This window comes from Ciconia boyciana, chromosome 19 (assembly GCF_034638445.1).
Source record: "Ciconia boyciana chromosome 19, ASM3463844v1, whole genome shotgun sequence".
Classification (NCBI taxonomy): domain Eukaryota; kingdom Metazoa; phylum Chordata; class Aves; order Ciconiiformes; family Ciconiidae; genus Ciconia; species Ciconia boyciana.
Window position 1 is genome coordinate 750,001 of NC_132952.1, and position 24,326 is coordinate 774,326.

Sequence of the window (24,326 nt, forward strand, 5' to 3'; positions counted from 1 at the left end):
TTTTACGTGTTTGCCATCTAGTGGCCTTGGGAAAGCCTGCACAGAGGCGCTGCCCTGCAGCGCAAAGCCTCACCAGGTTGCAGGGCTGGAACAAAATCCTTGCGATTTGGCCAAGACAGGTCTGTTTGGTCACCGTTCAGCCCACTGATGCTTTGCAATGGAGTCAAAGTGGGGGGGTGGACCAGGACCTTACAAAGCATCCTGCTGATGAGACCCCAGCTCTGGAGATAACATGTCTTGGGACAAGACAACAGCCGTCAGGGGCAAGGGGTTTGTACCTACGTGGTAGGAGCCTGAAAATCCACGCCAGGACAGATAAAGTGGCCACATCTCATGAAAGCAAGGATGCCACCTGCATTACATCTGCTTCGCCTGTTCGCAGAAGAGGCTAAATACTATTTTTAGGAATAATATTTTCATTTTTAACATCAGCGGTTTCAAGGGAAAGGGGCTTAACATTTCCACCGTGCTCCCAGCCAACTTGGCTGCTAGCTCAATTAAAACTCATTTGGGCTCTATGGACCCACATAGGCCTGCTGCCCCATAGCCCACTGGAGCATCTTTAGGATCATAAAGAAAAGGGGACATAAAAAGAAAGAAAAACACATGATACTATGTAACGGCACTATCAAGTAAACTGTTTTAATTTTCACCCGAATAATAATTCCTAAGGAGGGAAAACAAAGTTTGTTCAGCTGTAGTTAAGGTTGAGCAAACATAACACTAATCACTTTTGCTTCGCCTCTTGGAAAAGGCTCTACAAGAGTGTCACATTTAAAAAAAAAAAAAAAACACACAACAGTACCAACTCTCAGCCCCCGGGAAAGCTCTGAAGAGCTGGTGCTGCTTCACCCCCACCGAGAGAAGGGTTTAAAAGTCTCGCTGTAACCCAGAGCAAGCAGCCAGCTCTCCCCACACCTGCTCAGGAGGCTGCAGCAAGGCCAGCCCAGCTTCGGCAGCACGTTTTCACCCTCCGAAAGGCTTCAATGATACATGATCCCACGGGAATCAGCTGCACAACTGTTGGCAGATCCTATGGCATGCGAGATGTCTGCAAGAAGACTTGAGCACATGGGATCTGCTGCCTGGCCACATCTCCTGACGTTACTTGCCAGCATCTCTCCACGCTGCTCCATAAACAGGTCCCCCACTCTGGGGAAGGAGGGACCTAAGAAGAGGCAGCTCAAAAGGACAGAAGGCAAAATGGGGGGAGGGGAAGAAGAAGGAAGCTGCAGAGGGAGGGATAGCTGGAAAGGGAGCAATTGCAGAGGATATGAGACAGGTGGAAGGGGTTAGAGGTACAACAGAGAAGAGGAACAGGGTCAGAGGATACTGGGAAGACACATGGGGAACCAAGACATGGGAGAAGACTGCCAGTGGGAGAAGGACAGGCAGAGGGAAGTCAGCAGGAGCTTTCCCCTCCTCTCCTCCAGCCTCCCAGGGACAGGTCGTTGAGGCACAGGGCTCACTTGGGATTAACTGGAGCAGTGACGCCCCCTTTGGAAACACCAGGCTGGTCCTAAACTGCTCCTTTCAGGTCACCAAAGATTTGCCACGTAGCCCACAAGGAGCAGGCGATAAGCATCCACAGAAAAGGGGGTACATTGCCCACCCCTGCAACCCCATAACTAACCCAGATATAACACCGCTGTGGTTTATCCCCACAGGATCCACTTGCATCAGAGGCCAGGCTTGCACCACCTCCCTCAGACCCCGCTGCCCCAAGTCCCTTCCAGCTTCACCCACAGCTCTGGCAAGGGTGCCGCAGCCACCCCGCATGCAACAGAAACATGAGCGAGCAGGAAAACGGAAAACCTCCGTCCCAGACACTGGATTTGATCCCAGGGAAAGCCACCATGAACAGAGGAAAGGGACAGCACCGTGGCTGATGGACACCACGGTGAGGTTAGCTGCACGGGCCATTACGACCCATGTGCCAAGCAGCAGTGAGAAATTCCAGATTATTTCTTGCAGCAGACTCCGTCCCCGCGCGTTCCCCCACTGCACGTAGGTGACAAATTACCATCTTTGTTATTTGAACACGTATCAAATCAGGGTGATCAGTATTTGTCAAATAAGGGAAGAAAAATATATTGCACAAAACATGTCAAGGTTTATTTTAACAGGGCTTTAAATATCAGTCAGTGCCAGGTTCATAAGCACCTCTTGGGATGGTTGGCCCCAGTTTGCCATAAGAGACTTATTTTTCTTTTTTTTTTCCCCCTTCCTTTTTCTTTTCTTTAATTCAAAGGAAATAAAAAAGCCTGCTTCCTCCACAGGCAGCAATAAGGATGCCTATCCCATCAGAGCACAAACACTGTGCTAAGCAATGCCAGCTCTGCTGTATAGTAACGACGTATACACAGCTTGTGCCTGTGCTTGCCCTTGCCTCCACGTGAGCCCGATACAGGCAGCAAAGACTAAATCCCTGCTTGTACACAGAAGGCAACGCTTTTCAATCCCTGAGCAACAACAGGGCTGGCCTTGCCTCACTAGCAGGCAGAGCTCCCAAGAGATGCCAGTTTGCACTGTAGATGCTCTCTATGCCTGTCAAAAGCTACACAGCTGCTGGGAAATCTCACCCCCATCTCCCACAGGTGTCAGGCGTACTCACAGCGTTCATGGAGGTTGGGTACCACCGGCAGATCCAGTGCAGCAGCCCAGATTTATCTGCCTCAGATAAACAGGCAGCTGGCCATCCTCAGAAGAGGCTGGTGGGCTCATTTCTTTGCCCTCAATACAAAAAAACAGCACAAGTGCTCCCCAGTCCTGTAAAAACCATGCCTACAGCAAAAAAACCCTGCCTGGTTTAACCCCAGAGCCCCACTCTACAGGAGCCACTGAGTGTCCAGTTCCTGCTACACAGCGACACTCTGTGCCCGGAGAGCTGAGCAGACCCCATCCTCCGCCAGGATCTGACTCAGGGTCAGGACAAATTCATAGCTGAATCAATACTCATTAGCTCACCCTTTTGCTGGCACAGGAAGCTCCAACTCCTAAGCAGGACCGAACGCCTCCAGGGATCTGCCACAACCACCTCCTGGGTTGCCAAGTATCCCCAGCTGTCAGTGGCAACCCCAGCAGCCACCTGCGCATCCCAAAATTGCCACCACCTGGGATGGAGCCAGGGATGTTGCACTCCAGGGTGGGCCAGCCAACGCCTCTTAAAACCAAACTTTGGATAAAAACAGAGAGCAGTGACCACGCAACCATATCACAGCCCCTCTCCTGTCTGCCAGCCCTTCTGCCTCTTCCCGCTTCTGCTTTTCAGAAAGCAGAGTGGCTTTTCCTCCGCAGCTGCATCGCTCAGACACAGCCAGATCTCCCCATCGGCACAGGAGTGCACCGGAGACCCAGCCCTCGCGTCTCCTCGCAGGAAACGAGCAACAGCCTCTTGGCTGCCAGAACGATGCCTCAGCAGTTTCTAAAAGCAGTGCCCAAGTCAGACACTCCCCAGAAGAAAGGAAGAAACCAGAGCATGTTTACAGGGCAAGCCTTTCACATGCTGTTAGCTCCTATATATATATTCAAGCATCCCCTCTACACTCAAGACAGCCCGCACAGGGCATGGAGGGACAGCGCGAAGAAAGGAGAAGGATGAAACACTCCTCAAGGGCCAAAGCAGTCACTTACCTCGCTTGTAAGACATCAGTTCGCAACTCGTGCAAGAAGGTGCTCATTGTAAGCTTCCAACTCTCATTTGATGTTTCTGGTTTTGCCTGCATTAGCCCTGCTCTATGCCCACAGTTGCATTTAAAGGAAAGTGCTTCTCACGCTACACCGACCCTTGGATGTGAGGAAGGTACAGAGCCCAGAACTGGGACAGGCAGGTGAAAGCTAGGCAAACAACTCAGGAACCATCAAGAAGTAGGAGACCACCCTGCTGAGAGCTCTGGGAAGCATGCTGCACTGTGCTGGCATCTCAAGTTGTGAAAGGTGGGAGGGAGGAGATTTGGGAAACAAATTACCCAAACCAGGGCTAGCTGCAGAGCAGGAGTGCAGGACTTTTTGAAGGCTCCCACCTGATGGGAAAGGGAAGAGAAACTCCTTCAAACCAGCAGAGCATCATGGAGGAGGAGGCAAGATACCTACCTGCTTCACTGCTGCCACAGCTCTTGGCAAGGGAACCTCCCCACCTATCTGATGCTCCCAAAACATTCAGGAAGGGTCAAGAGCCAAGAGCTTCTCCTGGGTAAGCCCCCTCTAGCTGTAACCATGTCATTGGGAGCACAGAGAGGTCGCACCTATGCGAGGCATAGCACCCTAGACTCTAGATCCCATGCTAAATTCAAGGAAGATGTATGGAGCACTCTGCTTACTACCCATCCAGCTTTCCAGGGCTGTATGTCAGATAAAGTAACCGTTCCCTTCTGTGTGAAGGTGAAAAATCCTCTCCCCTCCCCCTGCAATCACAGGTATGGTAAGCATCATCACCCCAAAATAAGAGATACGATGTCCTCCCACACACTGAGCATCGGCAGGTTGTCAGTGTCCCAGACTTGTGCAGAAACCACTTTTATTCAGGAAAGAGAGGGGTTGGACTTTTCAGCAGCAACATTTGCTGAGATGTCAGCATGGTACCTGCAGATGTCCTACATTTTTATACAGCACAGCCGCTGCAACTGCTACCAGAGAAATATCAGCCCATCAGACAACAAGCAGAGATATCTGGGGTCAGCCCAGCAGGAATAAGCCACACAAACCTGCACAGTATTCGTCCAACTCCAACCAGTGTCTCCAGTGACTGTACAGGCGGGACCAGTACGCTCCTTATACTGTGGCGTTTAGGCTTTTTGCTCACACACTTACAACTACATCTTTGACATGGGCACTTCTCTAGCTTGAGAGGTGCAGCAAGCAGAGGCACAGGGGGAGTGAGCAGATGCACACACACTCCCCGTATGTGCAGGCAGTAACTCCAGGCTGCACTACACAACACTCAGCAGGGTCCCAATTTCTTCAAAACCAAGGAAAAGCTGGAAATTCAAAACTAACAGAAGTATTTTCACACATGCATAAAGTGTAAAAGTCAGGAACTTAGTAAATATCTAGTTCAATTTTATGTTTATGTAGTTTATCCCAGCACAAATACTGATGGCAAGGGATTAAAGGTGATAGTAAACCTGTACTTCAGAGCTCAAGCCCATTTCTTATCAGAGAGCCCATGAAGCAGCTGCTGTAAGGCCCTTAGCCTGCATTTTCCTGCTCCAGTACTCCACCACCTCACCCTGAAACATCCAGTCACCTCCCGTGCAGATATCAAGCTGTATGACCCTTACAGCCAATTTCTTTAGTCCCTCCACAGGCTTTATTAGCAGCACACATGACCCAGGCACCGCTGCAGGCCATCCAGGAGGCCCGGAGGGCTGCTGGAGTTGAGCCCACCATGTCCCACCCTGCCGGCTCCTGCTCCAAGTGTTGCTCAGCTCCGGAAGCTCGCTGGGTGTGGTGCGGAGAGCACTTAGTCCAATTTGCTGCAGAGGCTCTTACGAGCAGCTGACGTCAATAACACAGGCTGATTTTTTCATCTCGGTCCTTCTGTCCGAAACCACCAGAGGGCAGCTTGAAACATAACCATTTACGGGCTTGGCCACGTTAAATACTCCATTTCTGAGCACTGAAACCTGCTTGCCCAGCTACTGCCCCACAGTAACTAAAAAGACGCCCCACCACACATTCTCTGCCCTTTAGATGGGCTTCAGGTGTGATGAGATGAGTGCTAGTGCCTCAGGGAAGCCCTCTTCCCTGCTGCAAAACAGTCCCAGAGGCCTGCCAGCACACATTGCAGAGGGTCTGTGTCGATTTGGTCCTTAGCAATGATGCTTACTTTGACAATTCAGGCCCAAGAGCTCCTTGGGGTAAGGAAAAGACACTGCTCATTTCCAGGGACCACTAGCATATACACTGCCTTTGTTACTTTCAGCCACCAACAAAGCTGAGAAGCAGGCAGAGGGCAGCAGCATGAGGTCAGGTCTAAAAGATACAGAATCTATACCCAAGAGAGTCCTCAAAATCAGACAGGAGCCCTGCTTGCAGCATCAGGAGTTTCATTCCCCTGCCCCTCATACAGGCTCCTCTGTCCTAGCTAAAGTCAATTTCTTTTTTATCCAGGCTTTTTATCCTGGTCCAAACCCCATAACAAGTATTTTAATCTCACCTCACTATAGTGGGCAGGAGTTGGTCAGTTGATACCAGCTTACAGGGGAAGAAGAGGGGAGAGGTCCTGGACTTGCCAGTGTGTTTATGATGGGGCAGCAGGATCTCTAGTTAAGATAACCTCGTTGCTGAGCTCAAGCCTGTGCCCTGCTACCATTTTCTTGTGCAATCCTGGGCAGGAGTTCACAGGAGAGCTCCAGCCAACCAACGACTCCCTGCTCATGGTTTCTTTGTTCCCAGGCTGGGTTTCAGGAACTGATTCAAGCTCACGAAAGGGACAGATTAGCAGCAGGACTAAGGTAACAAAACGAGCAGAAATACATTGCCAGGAGCAGGGACCTGCTCCTTTCTCCAGCTAGAACTAATTTATTCTCAGTTTAACCACTTCAGGATTCTTCTTTACAGTTTTTGAAGCAGTACTTTCCTCTTTCATGTTTGATCTTCTCTATGTTTTACTACTCACTAGCAGAAAGGTCTCTGGGCACCCAAACAGTGACTTGCAGTCCTCAGACAGGAGACCAGGGGTTGAAGAGGAGCAACAGCAAGGAATGTTTCTCAGATGAAGTAGAGTATGGACAGCCAGGGAAAGCAAAGCAGTGCACCTCCCCAGCACAGGACCCTAGAAGCACCCCACATAAAATAGCTGCACGGTGAGAGAGAGAGCGGTTCGTGTAAGTTAAGGCAACAGGAAGGCTGGGTCAAGGGCAGTGCTGACACAACAGCTCTCCCAAATCCCACTCAAAGTCTGTTTTTAAAAGGAGGCAGCTGCTACCAGCTGCAAAATGGGACCTAGATGGTGGCCAAGTAACAGAGGACATCGCTGCCTCTTGGGAACACGCCAAAGTCATCAGTCTGTTTTTAGCTGTGTCTACAGCAGCAAACGGCACAGACAGCAGGAGCAGATCTGCCAAGTGCAACCATACCCAACAGCAACACTGCACGCTTTTCAGGGGGCCCTTCAAACTAACTCTATCTGGGTCCCCAAAGACCCAAACTCCATTAGCTGCTGGAGGATAACATCCATTTAAATTTTACCTAGTACAAATCCAACTAGCCCACTCCAAAAACACTCTGGGATGTGAAACACAACACGGCAAGTACAGACAACTTGGAGATTTGCACATTGATCTGACCCAACACACTAAAGTAGATGCACCTTGTCAAATCTCCCTTCTGGAAGCCCCTTAAGAAACAAAGGGCAGGCAGACATAACCCAAGCAGAGAGAGTAAACAATGAAGACGACCATCCAGGTCAGATGAGACAGCACACTGCTTGGAAAGCCTTTCAGGCAATGGGCAGCGTTTGTTTGTCCAGTGGTGTACCACATTTTGGGCAATGCCCAAGGAGCCTGGGTGACTCAGTGGTGCTGGTAAAGATGCAGTTGCTCCAAAAAGCTCTTCTCTCAGAGGTCTTATCAAATGTGCTCATCTTTCCTTACACAATACCCTACCTGTGTTTTAATAAGGGCCACACCTAGGTAAGTATAATGCACAGCACTGACAGCAAGAATTAGCACATTATTGGGAAGGAGATGGAGGAGAGGAGTAAAGAATATGGCTGAGCAGATGAACATCCTCCTGGGAAAGCTGCAGAGCTCAGCCTGTCTCACTGATAAAAGCCATCTCCCAAACGCTTAAGAAAAGACGACCCCAGCTGCATCTGTTGTTCAGCAGCACCACTTCTTCCAAGGCATAACATAGCTTCCCATGGCCCCACAGGGAAACAGGCAAGGGAGAGCAAGAAAAAGCTCACGTCTCCAATGTGTTCCTGACAGCAGAGCACAGGGAAGCTTGGAGAGGGGGGAAAAAACCACAGCCACTAGTTTAACACAATCTTAGCACCAGCCATGCACAGACCATGCCTGCCCCAGGAGCTACAGAAACAGTAGGGTTAGTTAGATCATCTTATACACAGTGAGATATTTCAACATATTAACTAAATCAAGGGAGGGACTAAGTGTAAGGGTGTGCTTAAAGTTATCTGCTGCTCAGGAACGCAACTCCTGCCCTGGAGCACTCTTCCCACCAGTAATCAGCCTTGGAGTCCAGCCTCTTGTTTTGGATTTCTGATACAAGTACGTCCCTTACAAGATAGGCAGGACTTTTCTCCACATTAAGTACTTGCCTATTTAGCCAATAGTCCTCAATTTCCATACTTCAACTCTGTTAACAGCACAGTGGGAAAACAAACTGATTCATGCCATTTGTCACCATGGCATACGTGTGTTTACCCGATACAGCTGAACTGGTCAGACTGTGTGCACGCTCCCACCTCCTCCCTAAGCCTCTACACCAGATCTGGTTCTCCTACCTCCTCCCTTGCAGTCATTTTGGCATCAGCTTTACCACGAAGAACAGGCAGTAGAGGCCACTAGTTCAGCAGGAAAGTATCCTGCAAGATGTTACCTTTCCATGCAATTAGTGAATGTAATCGTCTCCCTGTACAGCTTCACGGAGCTAACGTGAAGGATGGTGTGGGAACACTCAACCAAGGCAGGGAAAGGGGATGATCACTGCTTCAGAGACAACAAGCAGCTGCTAAAGATACACAGAGCCACTTGTTCGGAGTAGCCAACAGAAGCAAGGGCTCTGCTCAGTATGCTTTTAAGCAAAACTGATTTAGTATGAGGAACTAGAGGTTCACATGAGAGCCAACCAAAAACCAGAAGTCACTAACCTGTTCCTTGTGCAGAAAGAAGTGGCTGTTCAGTAGAAGAGTTACATGAATACCCGAAAGACTTAAGAGATTGCTGTGTGTCCCAGCTATTAAAACAAGAAGCTGCTCTTCAGTTTCCATGCAGCCTTCAGTCCTTGGAGCAATTTTAATATGATTCTCAGATGCCTTCCCGTCAGAGATTTTTGGCCCTTTACAAGAGACACCATTAACACACATAGCAGGTGGTTAAGCAGCCAGCCCAGACCTCATGCACTATTTGTGCTAGTGAGCTACTATGGGTACCTCAAGAATCCTCACAGGTGAGAACGAAGACAGCACTGAGCTGCGGGTGCATCTTCAGAAAGGCGAGTCCTCTATTGTAAAAGCAGTAATAGGAGGCAATCCCAGCTCATACCACATACTAGCTTGCCACACTAGTATCAAGGGAAGTGCCAAGTATTCCCACCTGCCTCCGAGACCATTGCTTTCGAACCTCCTAGCTGAAAATGGCACTCACAGAAGGAGAAGAAAGTGGTGGTTTTGCCTGCTTTTGCCCCTGTTTTGCATGCCTTCACACAGGAAGGGAGACAGTCACCAAGGTGCTCATATAACCTGGCAACACACAGCACATCTCCCACATCCAGCTTGAGAGAGACCTCACTACTGAGCTCCAAAGAAAAATGGCATGGCGTTAAACAGCCCACAAGCTAAGCTGTTTGAGCTTCTTTAACTAACTCCAGCATCTCATCCTCCCTTTGGACTGGGACAGCTATGTCCTAGCAGAGTCACAGAGCTATCAGCCAGACTTTTGCAAAGCTAATGCAACACAGAGGAAGGAAGCAGCACCGCTCCTTGAAAAGGATGTTTTTCCATCATCCAGTGCCTCCAGGATTCCCTCCAGAGCCAAGTTTAACCTCGTGGCACCCATTTAACAGAACAGACTTTATTGCTTAGCCAAATGGACCTGCACGAAAGGACTGGCACAGGTCACTGCCAGAAAATGTATGCAGAGGGACCAGATAGCTATAGGAAACCCCCATGTAAGGATGCATCCAAGACAGAAAAAGCTTGACAGGGTAACCCTGCCACTTAAAGCAGAAGCCCTAAAGGGTTCTCCCTCCACTTCAGAGGCAGTTTCCTGCCTGATTTCATGCAGGCAATCCCTTTGTCACCAGTCTTGTTGCTGGCTTTATAGACATACGAATTAGGTTTAGCTATTAGAAGGTGCAGAAGCCCATTTCAGCCTGCTGTAACCACATGGAGCAGCCACCAATGCTCAGCTGTCACCAAGCATTACAAGTACCAGCAGTACTTTCAACTGGGAGCCAGAGACTTCCAGCCAAGCCTCCTCACAGAAGACAGCAATTAAAAACTGAACTGCAAAGTTGAACAGCAGCAGTAATCACTATGAAAAGAGAAAAGCACACATTTTACACTAAGCTTTTAGATTGCAGCACCCACAAGTCAGCTTCTTAAAATAAAAGTGACCTTTAATGAGGCTCTTTGGAATGTGTTTTAATAATTAATACAAATTATGCATCAACAGTGTAAGACTTCACCGTTTCTCTGGAGAATTAAAAAAAGGTGTAATAAATCCTGTGCATTTTTGGGAGGGAGATAGGTATGATGTCATTTGTCTCTTTAGGGTTTTTGCTATCTGCCTATGAACAGGGAACAACAGGAAACTTTCACAAAGACTAGCTTCTTGACAGAAGAAGTACATGAGCCCAATAACCCCCAAAAGCCAACTTTTAATATTTGGGAACATGCACAACAATGAGTATTCCTTTCGTTAAGAACCACCATGCCCTCTCTTCAGAGTTAGGTATGACAGCAAAGACACTGCATCAAAGATCAGAGCAGTCTTGACAGAGCTGAGGCCAGCAGCAGAGATGAGGGAAGACGAACTGACAGGATTAAGCATTAAGGAAAGACCCAAACTAACTTGCAAGGAGGAGAGTGGGGCTCGCAAGGGATAAAAGCCATATTTACAAGTCCTTCACACTCAAGAGAAAGGCAAGGGAAATAACTACCCTCAGGCAAGCTTGTGAAGATATTTTATGTTTAATACATCTGAAAAGAATGCATATACAAAGAACTTAGACATGAAAAAGCATTGGTTCAACACTAATGAGTCTACAAGAAATCGGAATTTTGGAAGATGGAGAAGATTCCCTAAGTCTTAAAAAACTCTGAATTTGGAAGCCAAAATATATTTTTGGTAAAATCCCTACAACACTGCAGTCAGTCTATGTAAAGACCCCGCGCACAATCCTCAGCAGGCTGGAGCCCATCTTACAGATTCAAGGTTACTTATGAGCAAAATGCAGAAAAAGGGGATTCCCTTAACTGGTCCCTATATGGTGCCACACTAAACACTAGAAACCCCTCCCTGCAGTTCCTTCCTCCTGACACAGGTCTATCTTTCCACCCCTCCCTGAAGGATGCCAAGCCATCCAGTAAGAGATGCACCACCAGGGCCAGCTCCAAAACTTGTCTTAACATACACCAGGTCCTTTCAGAGTGTCCAAACAGCAGTGTATATGCTGGTCATTGTAAGCGTTTCTCTAATAATTAAGGATTGGCAGAAGATAGATCTGTTAAAAGCCAACTGAATCAGCTGGGCATGCTTTAAAAGGTGCAGTCATTTCTTCGTCATGGGACAAAAAGCTTATGATGTCAAGATTAAGGAAGAGACTGGCAAGCTCGTTTCAAGTCTGATGGTGCATCCAGAGAAAAGGATTCTCCTATTCCTAAGGCTTCATAACTTAGAGGATGGGGTAAAAATTTATGACCTGCACAGTGGAAAGCCAGGGGAAGAGATACAAGGCAACTTCAGAGGAGATGCAGATACATTTTCTACACTCCTAATTAGAGGAGCACCAGCTTGGGACATTTTACTTTCCTGTCTTTGTCTTTAGTACTAAAGTCTGCTCACACCCAGGCTGCTCGCTGGCTGGCTGCAGAACAGCCCTAGAAGTTCTTGAAACTAGAACCAAGTCTTGCCAGACTGGCATAAGGGACAAGGCTTCAGTAAAACAGCCTAGAATTAGTCTGTTACAGAAAAAGTCATCACAAGCATGCCTGGATTTTAAACAAAAAAATTAGAAACAGTAAACAAAATAAAAAACTAGTACTGATCAGTGTTTTCTGATAATACATAATTACTCAAAATTAACTAGTTTAACTGAATGGAGGGGGCACTGGGGAATAAACACTAACATTCTCATCTCACACAGGGATCGTGTGGGGGAGATGGGAGTGCAGGGCCTTTGTCATTATTGCGAAAACAAATTTTAAAATTTGTATCTTTAGTTTGATTTAAACATTGCTTTTAGTATGACGTCAAACACCAGCTTTGCAGAAGGGGCTGTGGAGGGACGTTCATAGCAGCACACACCTGCGAGTCTTCTTCGGCTCCGGAGGCTCCAGGGCAGCCAATATCGCTTCGTCAAATACATTCTTTAGGCCTTTCTGAAAAGGGGCAAAGAGAGAAAGGGGCAGTCTCATTTTTGAGTTTTCACACAAACAAAACCACAGAAAGCCAAGTGGCAGACAAACCCCTCTAATGATGAATCGAGGTTTGCCATCTACAACTCCCAGAGTCTCCTTTGCTCAGCTAGGCTCTGTCCAAGCTCTGTTGCTGTGGTTAGCAGGTCCTTAGCACAGCATCTGATTTTCTGAACAGGAACGCGAATCCTTTGAGACCAGACCAGTATACTTCACAAGAAGCAAAACACACATACCAAAGTCATTTCCTTAAGGCAATTTTTATGATTAGTTGGCTACCAACACATTTCACATGCTAATGACAAAGCAGAAAGTGCTGCATTCAAATGGAAGAGCTCAATCTGGAGCACGCCAGGTACAGCAGTGCAGACACCCGTGTGTCAGGGGAGAGAAGAGACAAGGCAAGCATGCAACGATAAATCGGTCCGGTACACGCTCTGGTCAGGCTTCCGGCCCCAAACACCCGACGGTTAGAAGCAGCCAGGTAGAGCCCAGAAGCTGTGCATGGTATCAGAGAAGTCAAGATGGGAGGAGTACGAGGCGGGTACTGTACATTGCGTTAAGTGTTAAACTGAAGCCAGGAAGTGCAAATCGGAATAAAGCTTCATCAGTCATTTATACAAACAACTGCAATTTTTAATTTCAAAATTTAAAGACAAGCTACAATTGATGTTTTCTCCTTAAAACAATAAAAATCAGAAGCATGAGAGTAAGAAGCAGCTTTACATCTTACAGTAACAGGCTTTAAGGATCTATTATTGAAATGAAGAGGTCTACTATGTTAGTGAAAGCAAGAATTTTAACAGTTCATAAAGCAGTAGCAAGTACATCGATATTTCCTTCCCCCCAAGGACTGACAAATACTCCACTACAGCACAGACAGCCAAAGCAACAGCAACAGAAAAACATCTCACTGCACAAAGGAGAACCAGAAAACCCTTCACATTACAGCGTAACTTGCAGATCACCATTTCATGTACTTTTGTCATGCAAATACAGTTAACAAGAGTCACAAGCAGAAATTGAGAAAACACGCATTGTTTCTTCCAGTTGGATTCAGGAAGATCAAACATCATGTCTTAGTCTTTTGATCTTTCTTTAAATAATGATGTAACCAGATCCTTTCCCCAACAGCCTGAATTATAAAGCTACCCACACCTGGCAACCCAAGCAGCAGAGAGTTAAGCGAGTCCAGTTCATGTTCCACGGTCACAGCGTTTTACTAAAGATCTTAAGTATTGTTTTCAGTCCAAGAACTAATACAAAGGTTGCTCTAAGATGGTAAGCAGACACAACAGCTTTCAATCAAGGTGGTTTTATTCACTTTTTAACCAGGTTTCTACAGTAGTGGGACAGAGGAAGCAGCAGCAAGAGGGGAAGGAGAAAGTTTAGAATATACAGCACTTCCTTTTGGGCTGAGTTTCCGGAGGCTCGAGGGCAGCTAGGATAGCCTCATCAAACACATTCTTCAGACCTCTCTACAAGACAGAGGGGAGGAGAAAAAACAGCAGCCAGGTTAGAGGATTAGAGAAAAACAAGCAGATACAAAGAGCATTCAGGATAGACCAGGCTGAATTCACAGAGGCAGTAAACAGATTTACTTTGCAAAAAACAAAGTAGATCCCAGGAGGAAATCTCATTTAGATGACCCAGAAGTCAATGTCAGAGACAGACAGAACATGTGATGGACCAAGTTAGACAAAATGAACACCCAGAAGGGCAGAGGCACAAACAGCAGCAATTGGCAAGAACACGGGGGAGGGAGGGGCCTCACAAAAGATGGTGGTTTCCACTTAACTGCTGAATATACACTTAGGAAGTTTACAGGGGAATAAAGACAGTGAAGAGCAGCCTGCCCCACCACAGGGATCCAAAAGGTCAGGTAAACCTTTTGTAGTCACCCACTGAGGATAAGCAAGCACCTCAGATGCACAGACTTACTGCTCCCAACTACCCCAGCAGCAGCTAGCCCAGAGCAAAGGCTTCAGACAAGGCTTCTGCTTTGTGAATTCAGCCCCTGAGTAACTGAAGATCTCCAGATGGCTGGGAAAACATGATCTGGGATCGAAGCAGTACCTCTCTGGTAAGCCATCGTCATCTTCAGACATTGACTACCAGTCTTTCAAGAAGCGATGCAATACCTTACCAGTGCTGCTATTTTGACATTGAGAGCCAGCATGGAAATGGTGTGTTTCAGTTATTCAGTTTAGTTACCAAAGCAAGTATAACCACTCAAGTCACAGGAAGACAGAAACAGTGTTAGGATTGGAATAACTGAGATCCAACACCAGACAAGCAGTCACAGAGCTGCAAGGAGTCTGCAGGGATTACACTGGAGCACGAAGCATGCGTTGCTTTTGCTATAAGCACAACAGGAACACTGCAGCGTGTTACCGCTCCCACACAACTCTGCCAAGTTACACATAACACCAGAAGTGAAACCTGGCTCAGTTTATGCTAACTGGACTCGCCTAAATCTACTGTCATGAGTGCAACCTCCATAAATTCAGAACTGCTTTATCCCAGCTAAAGACAAACAGAAAAGCTTAAACTACTTCCTGTAAACAATTGCAGTCTTTGCAAAATTAAGACTTTTTTTTAAATCATTCAAATGTAACTGGCTTCTCCCTCACAGGTTAGACCGGATATATCCCTTTTAGAAGGTCTTTAATCTTGTTTTACTGAAGGACATACATGGGAGATCTCTAAGGCAATTCCATCTGGAAGCATTTAAGTCCATCACGTTACATGCAAGATTATACTTGAAAGAACAGAAGTTAAGGAAATTACCATGTACAATCATTCTGTACATCCTCCCCAGCAACTTTTTTTTAAAGGAGTTGCAACTCAGGCTGACAAAAGAGCTAGAGACTTCAAATAAATAATGCCTATGTGAAGTCTGAGTACTAATAGATTTTCTTTCTCTGCAAGAATAAGGCTGTATATAAACTCAATTATGTACTGTTAGATAGATTAAGAACCCAGGCAGGGCAAGAGTCAAGAAAACATGCTTCCTTAATTCTCCTACTGGGGGACTCCTCTTTTGTTTTCCTATTGCACAGGAGAAATCAATTTGTTCAAGAGAACAGAATTTGGGATTTGTTTTGAAGGCCCTAGCAAAAAACTGGGACAAGGGAAGAGGAGAAAAAAAACAGGACAGGGACAAAATTGTTGTGAAAGTGGGACTGGGGTTAAAAGCCTGGGTGATACAAGAGTAACCACATGAAGGGAGCTGTGTTTGATACCACTGGCACACGGGCCTTGATACTCCAGTTAAAGTAAAATGGCTCCTGTGCTGCACTGGGGAACAGGTTGAGCTCAAGCTCCCTTTACTCCCTCCATTCATGGACAGTTTAAGACACTTTATAAATCTGACTGTGTCAAAAGGGGGGAAAAAAGGAACCGAATTCAAAGTTCTCCCTTGTGTTAGGTACTAGCATTGAGCTTCAGAAAGTCCGCTCAGACATTCAACTCATAAATGTAACAGAAGGAACAATCATTTTAGTTGTAATCTGTCTGGCAGTCACCCTTTCCTAATAGCAAAGTGTTATTGACTTTTTACAGTGGTATTGGGTACTATTTATAGAGAAAGGTTGAAGATAGACATTGAAAGTGCCTTCATCACAAAAAGGGATTCCATAACCTGAGGAAAGAGGGGATTAGAACTGACGACTCAGTCATTCAAATTCAGGGAGGAGAAGATACTCTGTCTTTGCAGAAAACACTCAGAAACTCAGCCTCTTAGGACTCACCTAGTACTTTCAGAACATCGACTCTTCCACACAGACAAGCAAATTCTTCCTCCCAGGAAAAAAACACGCTCTGGCTTTATGATTACTTGCTACTGTGGTGTCAAAGTCATTTGTAAGTTAGTTAGGAAGGAAAGAAACACCCTAGACTGCTGAAGTGAACTGTGCAGACAGAAGCCAAGGTAAAGAGAGACTGAACTACCAAGCTGAGTCTAGCTTCAGTTGAAACCAGCTACTACAACATTGCCTTGCAGGTAGGAAAACCACCCTCCTGGCTAGGAAAGCCAGCTGCTTCTGTGTTTAGCAAGCGGCCAGCGAGGTCACTGCTGGGAACTTCAAACAACCCTTCACAGATAATCTACATTTCTGTTTGGCAGCTATTACTGACAGACTGAGAAAGAGGCATTTTGCAAGGGGAGTCAACAACAAATGAGGGAAGAACAACAGAGCAGATGCAAACCGACTAGTCTTCCAGATGAGAAGGCTTCTGAACCTTCCTCCCAGGTTACTCTTGATTCCTAAAACCATCAATGGGGATACAAGCACTAGTGCTCTGGAAGAAATTCAGGTTGAGCTTCCAAGTGCATAAAGCTGTTCTCTGCAACAGACACAGTTTAGTCTATCTGGAAATAAAAAGAATGGATAAACACTGACATTTTTAATCATATCAACTCTTACTCTGGTAATTCTAAGTGCTTCCATGCAATTTGAGCAGACTAAACAAGGCAAGTTTAAAGCTACAGAGGAAAGGGTCTCAGTGAGCAATACAGGACAAAAGGTCCTGGTATGTATTTAACCAACTAGCAAGTTCTACGGCCTAGTTCACAGCAGCATTCAGGATGTGCCAAACACCATCTAAAATGGTATTTTGGGACTGAACAATCTAAGAGAATTACAGCCTAAGCACAAATAACCCTCAGCTTGCATGTGGGCAGTGAGGAAGCACAGCCAAGACCACCTTTTGATCAGGGATTCCCAGGATGAACTGCAGTGTGCCTCGCCACAACATCTCCAGTCTCAGTGTCCTGCACAATTCCATCAAAAGCCTCTTCCTTCTCAGCAAACACTCAGGCAAAGCTTTGTTACAAAAAAAAAAAAGAGTCTCAGGATCCCAAATGGAAGAGTCAACATGCAATCTGGGCAAAAGGTGCAAGATAAGCAGAACTTCAGGCTTCAGGCAGTTTAACAGTAAAGCTTGTGCTCAAGATACTGGAGATGAATGCACAACAAAACTGAAAAGAGTGAGGGACTGGATACTGTGCACCCCTGGTTCCATGCACATCAGGTAGGGACAAATTCTTTACAGAGTAGCATTAAGGAAATTGTTAAAGAGTTGTAGTCAATTCTGAGAGGGTAGGCACGCAAGATAAAGTTCCCAGAGCATCCAAAGTCAAGGCAACATGCCGGCTGATGGCTCCCATCCACCCCACCATAGTACTGCTAACTCAAAGGGAAAGGATAATCAGGTTTCCAGGCCTCAAAACAGCTATTTTTGTTAGCTTTAGACTCACGTTCACAAGTTAGTTCACACAACATCACTGCGTTTACATCTTAAGAACTATTTCATTGTTATTTTCTGTTTCAACAGAACTTCCATCTTAAGGCAGATACAGGAAACATAGCTCACCACCAACTGCACAGGAAGAGAAGGAAGCTCTCAAGTATGAAGGCTTCTAGTCTTAGAAGTACCAGAACTTACATTTCTGAGAGATTTTTTCTTTGCCTGCTCTTTGCTGCTTCAGTAGTGAGCTGCATTCTGTGTCCTAACCCGCTTATTGTCTGTAACACACCTTCTAAGTTTTCAATAGCTATTTTCCTCCAACACAAAAGCAAACAGCGAGCGCATCCTCCTCCATCACCCCTCTACACTATGCCTAATCTTCACAGGCTGATTTTCTTTCTAGCACTGACCAACTCCTTGTGCCTTAGAACAACAGGACAAAGAGAAAGCTACTGTGTCACCAGCAGAAACAGAGCTCATGCCCTTTCCCATCCATATTGAGCTGGTTTTCCCTGTAACTGAAAAACAAAAAAGCATGGAATAAAAACAAGCAAAAATGGTCAAAGACCAATCCTCACCTGCGTAAGTGCAGAGCATTCCACGTATTTGACAGCCTTCAGGTCCCGGGCCAGTTTTTCAGCCGTCTCTGGAGTAATGGGCTTCTGCTTGTTCTTGGCAAGTTTCTCAATTGTTGAGGGATCATCTCTTAGATCAATTTGGGTCCCAACAAGCAGGAAAGGAGTCTTTGGACAGTGGTGAGTAATTTCAGGTACCCACTAAAGACAGAGAAGACATAGTATTTGTTACTAACCACTAAGATAACTCCTCACATGTTTCCGAAATCACTGCAGCAGCTCTTTTTAGGCAGAGTTCGACCAACCTTTTCTTTCACATTTTCAAATGAAGAAGGAGAGACCACTGAAAAACAGACCAGAAATACATCTGTCTGTGGATAGCTGAGGGGTCGTAATCTATCATAGTCTTCCTGACCTAGGAGAAGAGAAAATTAACCCAGTGTTAGACCCAGACAATGAAAGACTGCCCTTTACAGGTGGTTAGAATGCATATTCCAGCACAACAGCATTATTGTGATTAATCCTAACTCTTAAGCAAATACACATGCTCTGAACCCAAATATTCAAAGATCCTAGTCTTCAAATACAGAATTCATTCAGTTGCTATGTAACAACGACCTGCTTAAAGTCACAGGACAGCTGGGAAGTCTGATAGGAGTATGCTCTAACGAATTTTTAGATCAAACATCCTCAGACTGCATTAACACTTTCCTCAATTATAATTAAATTACCTACTCTGCACCTAGTCCATTCATTAGAAGTATCATGCCATCAAATTTCATTACCCTGAAAAAATCCTGAAGTTTGGAAAAAAAAAAAACACAGTTTTGTTCCCTAGAACGTTCTGACTTATGCTTGCGAACACTTAGTGAAGCGTCCTCCAAGCAGTAAGAAGAGAATGCTGCTGTTACAGGTGCGTGTGGCCGGGCCATCCAGCAGCATTCCCCTAAAAACACACCAAAGCCCCAGGGCAGGCTGTGCTTCAGGAGAAGCCAGGCTCTTCCCTTTGGGTCCGTAAGAGCAGGCAGTCCCTGCAGGGTACCACTAGCACTGACCCACCAGCCCGACTCTGCCTGAGCTCATTCTTAAATTTCCACCTGCTCAATTCAACAGCACTCTGTTTTTAGAAAACAAACCTGGCACTAAAAGAGCTGCTGTACTTGCTGGCAACCAAATCAGAAACACCTGTTCAAAATTCCTCAGATTTCAACTGATGCTCTCTTGCCTATCATACAGGATAAAGACCTTTGAGATCTTGAAGGAGTGACTCAACACCTGGGTCATCTCAGTAGAAAAAGATCTATAGTTTGAAGACAGAGGTCTAAACAGCTCGTTGCAGCTATCATACTTGGCTGGACACAGAGGAGCTAAGCACTGACCAAAATATCTTGTTGCAATTAACAGACTACTCCAAAAAGCTTTGTCTTCATAGCACAAGTTCAAAACAAAGACTTTTTTTTTAATTTGACAGCTAGTAATAGGTGTTTTATCCATAGTTAAGTTCTGTAACTTGTGCTGGCTACTATTTAGCAAAAAGCAGGTGACCTTTAAAGAACAAAAGCCTCCCACTTCAGAAGCCCAGCTCCAAAAGGAAAGCCTTTATATTCACAAGCGCATAGAGTCACCTACATGCACTAAAGCCACTTGGTAAGTTTTCAGAATTACTAGATGGGTTACTGCACTCATGTTGATAGACAGAACATGGATATGCATATCTACACACACATCAGTTTCCAGAGGCCTGAACCCAGAGGAGCTCAGCAGGAAAATAGGCAGAGAAGGACCTAACACAGCTTTAACCCACATAGGTACCAGAATGCTATAGTTGAGAGCCATCTAGGTGCTGGTCCCTACAGCAGCCTACACAATGTGTGTCAGGAAGGAGCCTCTCTTCTCTATTTAACTCCTTATCCATGAACTAAGGAGTTTGCAACAACTAACACACAAATCACATTTGGGAGAAGAATGTGAAGAGCTAATTGAAGCTATAGTGTTTAACTGGAAGCATAAGATCATTTCATTAATCAAATAAGACACTAATGATGCATCTGTAAGAATACAGCTGGAAACAGATTAAGTTCTCTCAAGACAATTTGAGGTAACTAAGCCCTCTGGAAGGGCTCTCTTGAAGGATAGTTTACAATACCAGATGCTGTCATACCACTTTGGTATTATTATGGGTTGGTAACTAGCAGTTGAACTGGTTTCTACCCTTTCTTGCTAAATTTTCACATGTGCAAAGCAATGTGTGTAGCTGTTTAATCATTGTACATTTCTCCAGCCAGAAAATTGAGATAGTCTAATAATGATAAACAAAGAAGCCTGCAGATTTATTTTTAATTTTTAAAAAAGCACACAGTGAGAGAGCTTATGAAACAGTCATAAGTCAGGTGAAGTCCCCCGTGACTGGAAAAAGGGAAACATATCACCCATTTTTAAAAAGCGTAGCAAGGAGGACTCTGGGAACTACCGACCTGTCAGCCTCACCTCTGTGCCTGGGAAGATCATGGAACAAATCCTCCTAAAAGCTATGCTAAGGCACAGGGAGGACAGGGAGGTCATTCGAGACAGCCAGCATGCCTTCACCAAGGGCTAGTCCTGCCTGACCAACCTAGCGGCCTTCTATGATGGAGTGACTACATCCGTGGACAAGAGAAGAGCTACGGATGTTCTGTAAGGCCTTTGACACAGTGCCCCACAACATCCTTCTCTCTAAACTGGAGAGAGATGGATTTCTTGGGTGAACTGTTGGGTGGATGAGGAATTGGCTGGATGGTCACATCCAGAGGGTAGTGGTCAATGGCTCAATGTCCAGATGGAGAACAGAAACAAGTGGTGTCCCTCAGGGGTCCGTATTGGAACCAATACTGTTTAATATCTTCATCAATGACAGACAGCAGGATTGAGCACACCCTCAGCAAGTTTACAGATGACACCAAGCTAAGTGGTGCAGTTGACACACCTGAGGGATGGGGTGCCATCCAGAGGGACCTGGACAAGCTTCAGAAGTGGGCCCATGTGAACCTCATGAGGTTCAACAAGGCCAGGTGCAAGGTCCTGCACCTGGGCTGGGGCAACCCCCAGTCTCAATACAGGCTGGGGGATGAAGGGATTGAGAGCAGCCCTGTGGAGAAGGACTTGGAGGTACTGGTGGATGAAAAGCTGGACATGAACCGGCAATGTGCACTCACAGCCCAGAAGGCCAACCGCATCCTGGGCTGCATCCAAAGAATCACAGCCAGCAGGTCAAGGGAAGTGATTCTGCTCCTCTGTTCCTCTCTGGCGAGACCCCACCTGCAGTACCGCGTCCAGCTCTGGGGTCCTCAGCACAGGAAAGACATAGCCCTGTTGGAACAGGTCCGGAGGAAGGCCACAAAAATGATCAGAGGGATGGAACACCTCTGCTATGAGGAAACGCTGAGAGAGTTGGGGTTGTTCAGCCTGGAGAAGAGAAGGCTGCAGGGAGACCTTATTGCAGCCTTCCAGTACTTAAAGGGGGCTTATAAGAAAGATGGGGACAAACTTTTTAGCAGGGCCTGTTGTGATAGCACAAGGAGTAATGGTTTTAAACTAAAGAGGGTAGATTCAGACTAGATATAAGGAAGAAATGTTTTACGATGAGGATGGTGAAACACCGGAACAGGTTGCCCGGAGAGGTTGTGGATGCCCCATCCCTGGAAACATTGAAGGTCAGGTTGGACGGGGCTCTGAGCAACCTGCTCTAGTTGGAGATGTCCCCACTCATGGCAGGGAGGTTGGACTAGGTGACCTTCAAAGGTCCCTTCCAACCCAAACCATTCTATGATTCTATGAAACTCCACACAACATCCTGATTTCATCCATGTTAAGAATGCAGAGACAAGCCACATGCACATCTAAGATGTTCTAATGTTAGTCATTCTGTCTTGACATTTGGTCAAAAAATAGGCTATTTACTAAACAAAAACCACACACAATCCACGTATTTTATTCAACACAATTTTCTCCTTTAATTCTGTTCAAAAACATAGAAACCCCTTCAGGTATCCCCTAGATTAGAAGTGAAAGTTTAAAACTTGTCATCTGGTGTCACAAAATAAAACAGCTCAGAAAAGTGGAAGGTTTTCTTGTTTTGGTTTTAGGGGTTTTTTGTTTGTGGGTTTTTGTTTGTTTTTGTTTTGTTTCTTTGTTTTTTAAATAAACTCTATTTAGCAACTCCTCAAACATCAGGAAAGAAGAATCAAGAAAGATTTTTCCCTTTCATAAAGAAAAAGAAAGAACCAACTGTATGTCTTCATGTTTAACATCACCTCAACTAAATCTTGGGCAGTTACAGTGACACAAGCACTTGATGTCTCACCTGCAGTATCAAAGAGGCCTAGGGTGTAAGGCTCTCCTCCAATCATCACTGTTACAGCATAGTTATCAAAAACCTGGTAAGAAAAGAGAAACACATTTAAGAGGATGTGAATAAGCCATCTTTCAAACCATCTTCCTACTCACCTTGCCAGACCACCTCCGATTTGTACAAGTCATCTGCACAGGATAACAGAAGCCATTAGGCTTACAATGCTACTACCATTAAGGCTGTTAACGGGACAATTCAGTTTGGAATAGGGATACAAGAGCTGTTTCCATGAGGTACCTAAAGCACAGGCACACTAGGTACACCACTGCATATAAGAGGGTAAAAGCCACTGAGGAAACACACCTGCAACAGCTCTTGCCTGTAATTGCAAAGAGGTTTCCCACATTGCCACAGAAATTTCAACCTTCACACTTGGTCTGACACAGTAAACACATCCCCACAAAAAACAGAACTGATAAACTTCAGCCCTGCCCTTCAGGGCACAGAGCTATGGGGCTTCTTCTCACAGGACCTGAGTCCTCTGAAGTTCATCTTTCTGAACATCTAGGGAATTCAAGAGAGTCCATCTTTTCAACAGGAATTTATCCTCCATCTTTGGAGGAAGCAATATAGTTGGTCAAAATCAGTCTGTGTCAAATTCACACTCAGTCTAAATGGAGAATCTAGCTCCAGAAGACCAAGTTGTATTGTCTCTGTACAGCATCTGGCACAATAGTCCTGTCCTCAAGGGCAGACCTGCTACACAGGGTAGCTAACACTACCAAAAATGTTTCACCCAGTAACTTGTTTACAACACAACTATGCATGAGGACCTACCCAAAGCCTTCTCCTTCCAACACCCCCACACTCAGCATTAAGGATTATATTGTCTGAGCTCAGTATCCTTAATTTCAAGAACCATTTTATCTTCAGAACCGCAATAGACAGTATTTCAGAAAGTACCTTCGGCAAAAAATCCTTCCCACTGGAAAAAAATCAACCTGTCCCTGCATACTGTGCTACAAGGTTACTCAGAGACAGTTGAGATCTCTGAATAAGGATAGGAAAGCTCTGCTTCAACACAAAACTGAAGTCTGAGCAGCTCCCGCAGCTGAGGTAAACCCCAACATTAAAGAGGCCAGGAGTCACCTCAAAAGCTTTTCATGGAAGTGAGGAGGGAGGGACATGGAGAAATAAGCAGTCACATGCATCTATTAACAGGGCTTTAGTAAGAGCTTAGGACCTTGAGAAAATCCTACTCAAAACTGAGATAAGACCAGTGAGACAGCACTTCAAAGCTGAACTTCCAAGAGTTCAGATCTGTCTCCTTTCCACCTGACTGCCCTGGTTAAAGCAGTAACTGACACCATACTGATTTTTTTCCAACTTGTCACAACTCACAGCATCTGCAAAAGCAGCTATAGCCACAGCATGTTGCATATCCCCAGGAACATCAGCTAGAAGCAGAAGTCCACCTCTCATACTATTTTGGATTAGCATTCAAAATTTCAGAGTACTGCAAGAGACTCCAACACTCATCTCCATTACCTGCAGCCCAATCCTTTACACATTGCACTGAGTTTGCCTTACTGAACACCCCAGAAAGCGTCCAGCTACAAATAAGATCTTCAGGCTAGAGAAGGGCGGAAGGCATTTCACAGGGCATATCAATATGCAGTGACTACAACTTCAAGACTCCAAAGGACAGGTCAGGATGAGAACTCATCTATTGCTAGGTACAGAACAAGAAACTGGAATGCTCCATGTTGAAGGTCAGAGCATTTGCTCTTTCAGACATCAGAAGGTGGTTGGCAGCTTAATCCGCCAAAGACGTCCCCTCATTTTTGCCCAG

At 45.7% G+C, this 24,326-nt stretch overlaps 1 protein-coding gene across 2 annotated transcripts in view; it reads right to left on the bottom strand.

Moving 5' to 3' along the window:
* Nucleotides 1-10,856: 10,856 nt before the first annotated feature.
* The window catches only part of CDC42 (cell division cycle 42), a 30,230-nt gene continuing 16,760 nt past the window's right edge, over nt 10,857-24,326 (bottom strand). For both annotated transcript variants that reach the window (XM_072883970.1, XM_072883971.1), the window contains exons 3-6: nt 22,487-22,559; nt 18,453-18,562; nt 18,151-18,348; nt 10,857-12,286 (exon numbers count right to left, since the gene is read on the bottom strand). In XM_072883970.1, the coding sequence (XP_072740071.1) occupies nt 12,197-12,286; nt 18,151-18,348; nt 18,453-18,562; nt 22,487-22,559 (471 nt within the window). In that variant the 3' untranslated portion in view covers nt 10,857-12,196. The remainder of the gene's footprint in view (nt 12,287-18,150; nt 18,349-18,452; nt 18,563-22,486; nt 22,560-24,326) is intronic.